The sequence below is a fragment of the Pterocles gutturalis genome, unplaced genomic scaffold (assembly GCF_000699245.1).
Source record: "Pterocles gutturalis isolate BGI_N339 unplaced genomic scaffold, ASM69924v1 scaffold16180, whole genome shotgun sequence".
NCBI lineage: Eukaryota > Metazoa > Chordata > Aves > Pterocliformes > Pteroclidae > Pterocles > Pterocles gutturalis.
This window is the reverse complement of record NW_010143827.1, coordinates 60540-71344: the sequence shown is the minus strand read 5'-3', so window position 1 is coordinate 71344 and position 10805 is coordinate 60540. Positions and strand designations below refer to the sequence as shown.

Below are 10805 nucleotides of genomic sequence, written 5' to 3'. Positions count from 1 at the left end.
CCCTTTGCTTTGTCTGAGAGTCTGAACAGAGCTCAAGGTAGGAATTGATAAGAGACAAACACCTTGTCCATTTGAGTCGCCAACCCAAGGCTATAGCTGCAACAGACCCTGTAATTTACTTTTATTTTATTTTATTTAACTATAGTTGGAGCATTTGTCAGAATGCCATTGAAGAGAAGCCGAGGCAGGACAAAAACTCTTCAGTTCTTGACACAATTAGAAAACCTGTCTTTCTGTGGTGTACTTACCTTCCTTGGATACTTGTAAGGTGCAGTCACCTTCTTGACATGCTGCTGAAGCTCTTGAGTTAATTTTTCTGGATCGTGTGATGCAAAAGCAGGAGCCAAAACAATGAAGGCTTTGACTACCTGTGTCACAAAAGTTAAGGGCCTCCATAAACTTCCAGAAATAGGAATAAAGGGATACATTTGTTGCCCAAACTGAGTATCAAAATTTAGAAATGCAAAAATTTGAGTTTTTAAGTTCTCTTTTCATTGAATGCAGTGTTGTGAAGGACACATTCTGCAGCATAGGACTTTTTGCTATTTTTCCACTTTTTTTCTTAACTTTATACACTGTTAAAACTTTCAAATTCTATTTCTTACACAAAAAGATGCCACAATGAATCTGAAACTTTTCTTCCACATCAAACCCTGCAAACAGGGAAATAATTCAGAAATTCTAAGATCTGTCAACATACAGTTTTAAATTTTTTTTAACCTATTTTACTTCCAAAAATCCGCAACATATTTAACTCCAAGGAAGCCTAGTACATATAGGGAACCTGATGCTTAGAATCAAGTGCATTTCTTTCTATATTTTTTTTTCTTTTTACCTCTCCTCGAACTGGATCAGGACTGCTGACAACAGCCGACTCTGAGACGGCAGGGTGCTGTATTAATGCACTTTCGACTTCAAATGGGCCAATACGATACCTAGAAGAAAATGCAGATAGGACACCTGTAGCAAGCTAACCATTCAATTGGTTTCCAGATTGAATTTTGTGATAAAACAGAGCGTCATTAACAGGCAAACGAGCAAATCTTAAAGCAACTGACTTACCCAGAAGAATTAATTATATCATCAGCTCTTCCAACAAACCAGACATATCCTTCTTGATCCATAATCCCTCTATCCCCAGTAATATAAAAATTCCCACACACAGAGGCAGCAGTTTTATCTGGATTATCCTGACAACAATAAAACATTTCAAAAAATGTATCTGATTATTAGTGAAATGTAATGCATTTACTTTGTAGTGGTGCTAAAATTATCAAAACAATTTTTGAAGTTGTTCTCAAACAAGTATGTTCAACAATATTTTATGACTTCAATTAAAAAAACAAGAGCTGTGTTAGCAGTTTTGTGGTGGAAATATGTGAGAGGTGGAAAAGGGCATTGGTGTATGTATAGATTCACATTCTAGGGAAAAAAGGGCATGCTCCATCAAAATGCTAATCCATCACAGCAAATTACTACAACGTATAACCCATCTCTTCAAAGAAATTATTTATCACGGCAGGGAGTAGCCACAATAACCTCTTGTCAATGGAAACTTTTCACCCCTAACCTTCAAGACCAAAACACAAATGAGGTGTCCTACAGGAAAAACTTCATTATCTACCGTGGTGGGTTACCCTTGGCTGACACCAGCAACACATGCATGCTACAACATGCAATTTTTAAAGATTTAAAAATTAATCTGCAGGTACCTCTGGCAGTGGCTGAGGGAATAAGATACCTGTGCTGTTTGGAAAACCTTCCTGAGCTCATGGCATATTACAGCAGCCTTTACGGGCTTCCTTCATTAATCCGTAACCAAGGACAGGAGTTGAACGGAAGGGAAGGAGTGATGTACTAAACATAAAGCCCATGCTAACCTCCAGGTGCAGGTCTGGAATGAGGTACACCCTGCCCATCAGCAGAACAATGTGCTGAGCAAGCTCAAAGCCCTTAAGCAAACTAGAGACCTTGTGAAGATGCTGGATGAAATTATGCTCCTCAGTAAGTCAACAGTACTTTTCCCTGGATCTCTCTTGAGCTTCTCAGCATGCACGGACAGGCCAACTCAAACTTACCAAGTACTCGGAGAACAAACAGAATGGTCGCGTAGGTTGAACTCGGATAGCAATGTTGCCTTCTTCTCCTGCAGGAAGAACAGCCCCGTGGTCATCTGTGATCTGCAGAAAGGACATATCACCATTGCTTTGATTAGCTCAGTGAAATGTCTATGCCCAGAGAAGGACATAGAGGGACACAGACAGCATTCCCTTACTCTTGTACTCAGAACCAGAGCTGAGCTCAGATGTAACATATCAACATACCTGCACATCATAAGGGGGAACAGCTTTTCCCAAAGAGCCAGGTTTAATTTCCATTCCTTTCATATTGGCACATATCGTTACCTGCACAATAGATGTAAAAAAAAAAGTGCAATGTCTTGTAGACTTTATTATTGGCTTGCATTGGGCACAATACTTCTTCACGATTTTTCCGTGACAAGGACTGAATCAGACTAAAGCACTGTGGTTCTCCAGCACATCAGGGAGGGGTTGAGAGGCGTTTTATTTCAGCCCTGTGGAATGAGGTTGCTTGTGCTCAGTCTGAGACAGTGGATTCTTCTACAAACACTTGAATTTGCAAGACAGCAGATGTGAAATTACTACAGATCTTGTTTCAATAATGGGTCAATTAATTTCAGACCATACCAAGGGTAAGAGGAGAGGGATGTGTGAAATCCGACTCTTAGTAGCTTCAGCAACGTTCATTTACAGAGAAGTCTGGGATATGAAATGATTCAGTATTTTTCATTAAAACCTCAGACAGGCCAAACTGATACCCAGAGCAATTTTTTTTTTTTCTTTTTTCTTTTTAGTTTTGCCCTTTAAGTAAAGATGATGAAAGGATCTACTACAAATGATTCGATCTGAGGTAATCTCTGGCATGGTTTTTGCAGGGGGATGAACTCTGTAGTCATAGTATTTCCTATAAACATTAAAATATGCAACTAGCTGATTTTGGAACTATATAATGATATATAGCCTCTTTTAAAAAAGGTTTTAAATGATTCTCACCTTTTCTATTGATTAATTCAAGAACATTGTGCCTCTGGCATTGTTACCTTTGAAAGGGCATACTGTAAGAATTAATGTGAACATACTGTTTCAGTCTGGCCATAACCTTCATAGATATCCAGCCCCGTCTGGATTTTCCACTTTGCCATCACTTCAGGATTGAGTGGTTCCCCTCCAGACACGCAGTGCTTCAGACTCGTGAACTTGTAGCTTGAGAGGAATAGCAATGAAATAATTTTCGTAACTTCCGAAAACACAGCACTGAATGATCTTAACTGGGCAGCCTCCCTCAACTTTCAAAGTACGCACGCCTAAAACTTCACAAGCTACTTTGGAAATGACAATTATCCTGTTACAGAGTCCTGGACTGGACTCCTAGATTGCTCGTGTTACCACTGAGAATAACGTGGTTTATCTCTGTGTCACTGCAAGTAGGATGGTTTTACTTGAAAAAGAGCAAGCAAAGGTGTTTTCTTGGAATAGCTGACAAGAAAGGGGAAATCTGACCAAGCACACCAGATGTTTATGGAAAGCTGAGTTATGTGCCAACATCCAAGGTCATACAAGATACTGAGAATTTTCTAGGGCAAAAGCAAGGCTGAATAGGAACACAGAGGCTGGCTTTTGTCAGGATGAAAGACTTCTATGAGAAGAATAAGTACCTTACCAAAGGCGTGAAAACTCCTTACAAATCACACTGACTACTCTTAAGCTGAGTATTTTCAGTGTAACCAACTGGTGGGAACAGCTGGCAAATTACTCAGCATGTGAAAGTCCTCTAACTGCTCACTTCATTCTCAAGTGTACGGCAACAACTCCACTGTACTCCAGTAATTCCCTGATCCGGTGCTGCCTGAAACCTTGACTTAAATTTAACTGTGAACTGTAAGTTCAGAGGAAGTGACAACTTAAAAAAAAAAATCTCACTTGTCTCCTCTGTGATGTCTTTTCAAAGACCTATTCCTGAAGTCTGAATGACCTAAGGTGTGACCAGTTAGTCTCATATTTCAGAACATAGCTTTCTTTTCTGAGAGCAAATTTTGCTAATTATATTTCCTTTAACTGAAACAAATTAAGCAACATAAGGAACTGAACAGCCAGAGCTGTCACAGCATTATATCCCAGCCTGTCTCTGTTACCCCTGCAACAGACAGATGTGCAGTACCTGCTCAGATCATGCTGGACCAGCATGCGGTAGGCAGTGGGAGCAGTGCAAAAGGTGGTGATGGGGTACCTTGAGAGAGTCTACAAAAACAGAAAGTTATTTTGTTGAAAGAAAAAGTAATGGTGGGTCTGACCTTGTAAAAGTGCAGGTGATTAACACAACTTACGTGTTCACGTGTCTGCAAAATTAAAACCATAAAAATGCAACATGCATTCAACACAGAGAACGACTACAGATTAATGACTCTGAATCCTGACTGCAGAGCGGCTGTACCAGTCAGTCTCACTGCTGTAGAAAATACAGTACTTTCTGTCCACAAAAATCACTCACATAAATTAATGAAATGAATGACCACCAAGAGTAGCAGTTCCAATTAAGATTGTTTTCTGCTTCCCAAGGAAACTGTATCCCAGTTTCAAGGCTAAGTGACAACAGTGAACTAGACCAAAGCTGCTCCAATTTTACTCTTGGGGAAGTCTGGGTCTCCTCTTCACAAAAGTGGCCAATGTTGAGGAAAGCAGGCAAGTTGAATGGTTTTGTTAAATGGCAGAGAGGAAGAATAGGCATTCTGGCAACTCACTGAAAATTCAGGGTAACAGGGCCCTGATTCAGGTCTATGCCATACTCTGATTACTGACTCATGCTCACCCTGAGCCCAAAGTAGCTGAAGTGAGCTTTAGGCTAAGTACAGGACAAGACAGCAGTGATCCTCACTTCTTTTTATCCTGCATCTTTCACCACATTCCTACATACTGCAGCCCTGTCACATGGCCTAACCAGGAGGGCAAACACTTGTTCCTCTAGCTTACTGGGCACCAAAGGGAGGGATGATTGCTTGGTATGTGGGAAGTACTATCACTGCTGCTACAGAGCAGTGGGTACCCACGCACTGGAGCCCAGCTTGTTTGCTTCATTTATGCAAAATGGAAATAAAACTCACAGTATAAAATGTTACACTTACCTCTGCAATAACTGCTGGTTTAAACTGTGGCATACTGTGTACAAAGACACACGATCCACAGATCCATGGTGCAAAAACACTGCTCCAAACTGATTTTACCCAGCCAGTATCAGAGGTATTCCACATTATATCTGAAGGAGTCAAGTTCATCCAGTACCTGATGATAAAGCAGAGACAAAAAAAAAGCATCACAGAGTGTAAGAGACTCAGGTGCAGGTCACAGCATGATTAAAGAAAAGGGCCTGAGACTTCTATTAGAAGATGCGGTGTCAGTAAGTGAGGCTCTTTAGAAAGCTTTTAAGAGTTTAAGAGAATCTTAATCATTCTCTTATTTCTCTTCATTCCCTCCTGTTTAACATTTGCAGCGTTTGCTTTCCTCCTGAACAGTGCAAAACACCCTTGGGCTGAGTTGCAGAATCTGGATCTAGATAAAAAAACCAAACAGATCATTTGGAGTAGGCTTTCCCCACCCTGTGGATCAGAGACATCAGCTAAATCACATCTTATTTCTTTAGGAAACTAAACAAATTATTTCTATGGACTCTGTACCACCAACTTCCAACTCAGAATGCCTTGGGAAATGTATCCTTTGATTTTAATGAAATTTCTCACTCATTGGGAAGCATAAAAAAAGATGTTCAATGAAACAAACCAGTACCAAGCCACAGATTCCAACTGAACGGTAACTTTTAATGTATAATGCTATGGGGTCCGAGGTTGCTTTGGTTCTCAAGGAAGGTTTACATAATACTAAAGCACTCGACTTTATCTGGTTTTGCTATAAGGCAGCTACCCTTATACAGACAGAACACTGTCTGATGATCAACTGAGTCTTCAAGAAGCTTTTAATAATGAGGGTTTCACCGTGAAAGGGGAAAGGTGAGGAAGAACAAAGATCCTACACTCAGGAAATGCCTGCGCTTACTAGAGGTTTTGTGGTCACATTTTCCATTTAACTGTGATCACGTCACTTAATCAGGACACTGGGAGCAACAGCAAGGTATACCTGCCACTGGTTGCAAATCCGATGCCGTAACTGCTGTGGGACTGCACAACCATTTTTGGAAAGCCTGTACTTCCACTAGTAAAATAGATCAGCATCGGGTCTTGACTCCTTGTCTTGACACATTTATGGTCAGCAGATGTCACCCTTCAGAAGAAATAGTATATGATGGTTACTACATGTAGTTTTTCACACAGAAAGCAGTACTTTTTAAGGTTTAGGTGATAAACAGGAAAATGGGCCCACTAATTAAATAGTTGCATCAGATGCCAGAGGTAAGAGTCAAGAGAGCACATTTTGCTAGTCACAAGCGTGCTCTGTATGCCATAACTTTAAAGATGTGAGCACCTACAGCATATTCCAGTAACTTTGTCTACAGCTGTTTGGCGAGGACACTCAAGGTGCTTATTGTGGAACAGGAGGCAGATGTAAAAATTACTTTGGCCTCAACAGATACCATCTCCCAATGTGAAGTAAATGGGGGTCACATTCAGGCTATTATGCCAGGTAAGATGGTCTTAAACATTTATTTTCAAGAGACTGATGAACAATTCAGATTGTCTGGGCTACGAAGAAAGCAAAGGGAACAAATAACTGAGGCTATGCTAGCTGAGCACCAAGAGCTAACAAGGGGTATCTTCTCGTTGAATTTAAGAGGCATTAGGCTGGGGTCTAGGAGACAAGCACAAAACAACTGCAAGACTAGTACTCTGAGTGCTTGCTTTGCAACCACAGTAGAAGCCGAGAACTTTTAAAAGCTGGCAGGCTGCTGAGTAAGGAGAAGCTGAAAGACCTGAATACAGCTCCCAAAAAAGTGTGTTGGAGGTATTTGTACTTAATGCTGTGATTACAGCGCGTTTGCAGAGCAATGCAAAAATGTAACTCATTTCTATTTTGGAAATTAATCCCAAAACTCAGCAATGTCACCTGACTGATCCAGCTCCCTTCACCTCACAGAGAGGTGTTCAACATCAGGCTGGATGAGGCTTTGAGCAACCTGGGCTAGTGGAAGGTGTCCCTGCCCATGGTTGCAACTTGATGATCTTTAATCCTTTCCAACCCAAACCATTCAATGATTCTATGATGGTAAAACAGATAGATACTCACACAAAGAGTTCTTTGAGGTTCAGCCACCCATCTCTCCTCCCTTTGGCTACAATCAGTTTGCTTTTCAGAAACTGACAGTCAGGCACAACAGATTCCACTGCAGGTGCCACTGTATCATTGGTAATGATGCACTTGGCCTTTGAAGCCTGGAGTCGGTATAAGATGTCTTTGGCTGTTAATTGGGATGTTCCTGGAATAAAGACAATTCCTGGAAAAAGCAACAAGCAATTTAGAAAATTGACCATTTATCTTTATTATGTTCACAGGACATGATCCCAGACATAGAAAAGCTGAGCTACTTGCCAAAAACTTATTCTCTGAGAAACAGGAGTCAAGTATAACTCATGTTTGAAGGCAGAGCTTGGGTGAATTTGTGGCCTAGGAACAACCCGGGATCATCTGGCTCTGAAAGACCTCCAACCCGTGCAACCCTGCTGTTGAGTTTTGTGTCATCCATATTAAAAGTATCTAGATCATAAGTAAAATCTAAAGTGTTTTTGAACATGTCCTTCATGATCCGTAACTCAGGAAGGAAGTGTTGGGATTATCATTCCCTTAAGTATATAAGGCCAGCATTTGGACTATATTTACAACTGGAATAAAGCCATTATTCATTTTAACAACGAATTAGTATTTTTGATATGGCATAAACAGATTGAGGTCAGGTAGCCTACATACATTGCTCAGTCAACATATCCCTCAAGCTTGGATTCATTTTGTGAACAAACCTAAGTTTGTATACTGAGTACTATGTGATTGAAATCACATTTTCAGAAGGGGGGAAAAATCAACTTAGTGCATTTCTATATCTCCTTTTTCCAAGGATTTCAAAAGTCTTGACCTACAAATTGATTTCAGTTTTCTTGCACTTTCAGGTGTCTACTAAATTTTACAATTGGGAAACTGAGGCACGGAGATACTGACTGATATTCCCACATCACAGTTCAGAAAATCTTTGATACAACAGAATTGTATTCCTTGAGTCTCAGCCCCATTTACAACCTGCAAGAATCACAGAGCTTAGAAGTGGGACAAAAAAACTTGATCATGTCCCTGTTGATGCTGAATTGTTCCACCATGGATGTTTAGCAGTTTAAAAATGCAATGGGTAAAATTCTTCCTAAGAATTTGCAAAACTGTAACAGCAGAGCAAAAAAATATTGTATTGAATTATTAACCAGTTGTCATGGTTTAATCACTGAAACCTGGACACCCGTCCGGTCATTTAACTTACTGCATTAAAATTGTCCACCCTGATAATGTATCTGGTCAAATCTGGCCTTAGATTGTAACCATTCAGCCTTCACTGGCTTCAGCTGAGAATGCCGTTTAACTGCACCGTGTCTGTTCAGCACCTAGTACAATGTCGCTTTGGTTCGTGTGTGGGTGCTGCCAATTCTCCTTCTGTGCAAAAGCTGAATTGTACAGGGCACAGCAGCATATTCCTGTTCACATTTTTTTTTCAAATTAATTTAGCATATTTTTTGTATCTTCTATTTATTTCCTTTCTGCATCCAAGAGATCAGTACGGTTCCTCACCTGTTCGCATACAGGCTACATTCAGTAGCCACCACTCAGGAACACGAGGCAGAACTGCTAAAACTCTGTCTCCTCTCTGCAAACCACATGCCTCGGAAAGTATATTAGCAGCTTTCCTAGACAGAAATCCCAACTCTTCAAAGCTCCACTTCACCTCCTCTCCCTCTTCATTTACCCACCAAAAAGCTGGATTTGCCGGTCGTCTTCCATCCTTGAATGCAACAGAAGATATTAAAATAAGAAGACAATCCTTAAAAGGTTTAATTTCAATCCAAAGTAACTCCAGACTAAGCAAATAATTCCTGGCAACTAGTCTCTTAAAGTGATACCTATATTTCTGACAAAGAAAATAAAATAGTGCATTCTACTCTGCAGCTAATGTTATCCAGTATCCATCAGAAAAATTGGTTTGTATCATCTAAGATTTTTTGCAACACCTATGAAATAAAAGAAAAATACTACCTTTTCCAGTTGTGTCCACTCATCTAAGATATCACTTGCAAAATTGAAATATTCTGGCAGTTCCTTTTTACACTGGTTTATAGAGTCATAATCCGAAATAATCTGAGATGTAAGAATCTTGTTGCATCCATGGAATAATCTGCAAGGTGAACTTAGAATCTGCAAACACTGAGCAATCCATGGTTTAATAAATGTTCTCATGATAAATGATGTTTTATTAAACAGTGGGGAAAAAAATCAGATGCACGCCTACAGGAAACAGTTATCTGAAATGAAAGAAAATACATTTAAAAACAGCCAGATATTAGATGCTGTCTAGTTTGTGATGTTGGATAAATTACTGCAAACCATCTTGAATAAATAGGTTGTTTCTGTGCCTCCCTGTTTATCCCCATTATTTTATGTGATTCTTAAAGTGTTCCTCCTTTTCTGGCAAAGAGATTGTACACAGTTTTTTCATTATCTTTGTCCTCTATTTGTCAGCTGATGAAAGGATCTCATCTCTAAACTTTCACTTCCCAGTCCTTTTCTAAATCTCTATCTCTTGATTCCTGTACATTTTATATTGCACTTTGCCTGCTTACAGAAATAAAATGCCACTATTTAGAAAGCATTTTGAGGGCACTTTGCTACAAAGTGTTTTGAGGGCACTCTGTTTATCCTTTTCATTCAAATCGGTCTGTAATTATGTGATGTCTTAAGTACACACTAGATGGCGATTCACACTGAACTTATGCACCAACAAAACTGATGAATCTCCAATTTATTTCCTTGTGAGCTCTATTTTCACTGTGGGCATGGAATAAACACAAAATAAGCACAAGGCAAGCAAAGGTGAAATGCCAAAGACTTCCATTTGCTTTGCACTTCAGCTGAAATGTGCAACTCTGAAAAGGATACATGTTGTAAAACAAACTTCCAAAGAAAATTCCAGCACTTCCAGTTTCTCCTAGTCTTTCCTACACCCCATACAGGTACACGTGGAAGAGACAGAATGGATGATACTGCAGTTATTTAAAGCCCAGCCTTGGAAGTCTGGATAACTACATCTTTAGTCATAGATGCAGAAACTTCTGATAAACTTGTTTTGAGTGTAATCAAGTCCTTAAGAATGTACCCACCACATTAAATCTAAGGGAATTTTCCCCTCAATTTAATGGAACCAGCTTTGCTTTTAAATCTTTCTGTGCCATGACCTATTAAACAAGGAGATGTTTAACAGCCAACAGTACCTACCTACTATCTCACAGGGATCCTACACAGTTACTTTCACCTCTGCATTATGTATGGCAGGTGTAGATGTAGTAGCAGCTTAAAGTGTTCAATGCCAACAAATAACAGTAACTGACCGCTCTAAAATCACTGTATTTGGGAGACAAAACAGAGGAACACAAACAGAAGGCGCATGTGAGGCATGTGTCAATGGCTCTTGACCACACATTGATTTCCAGGGTGTGAGTGGTAACAAAGCAGAAGGCCCAAGAATCACTTTTA

General features: G+C 39.9%; 1 protein-coding gene across 1 annotated transcript in view; it reads right to left on the bottom strand.

The window, feature by feature from the left end:
• LOC104470085 (acyl-coenzyme A synthetase ACSM4, mitochondrial-like) overlaps window positions 1-9512 on the bottom strand; it is a 9897-nt gene extending 385 nt beyond the window's left edge. The window contains exons 1-12 of the mRNA XM_010084883.1: window positions 9312-9512; window positions 8850-9060; window positions 7311-7518; window positions 6207-6350; window positions 5201-5357; window positions 4240-4319; window positions 3161-3284; window positions 2325-2405; window positions 2079-2180; window positions 1063-1190; window positions 836-935; window positions 249-368 (exon numbers count right to left, since the gene is read on the bottom strand). Of these exons, the coding sequence (XP_010083185.1) occupies window positions 249-368; window positions 836-935; window positions 1063-1190; window positions 2079-2180; window positions 2325-2405; window positions 3161-3284; window positions 4240-4319; window positions 5201-5357; window positions 6207-6350; window positions 7311-7518; window positions 8850-9060; window positions 9312-9512 (1656 nt within the window). The remainder of the gene's footprint in view (window positions 1-248; window positions 369-835; window positions 936-1062; window positions 1191-2078; window positions 2181-2324; window positions 2406-3160; window positions 3285-4239; window positions 4320-5200; window positions 5358-6206; window positions 6351-7310; window positions 7519-8849; window positions 9061-9311) is intronic.
• Window positions 9513-10805: the final 1293 nt, after the last annotated feature.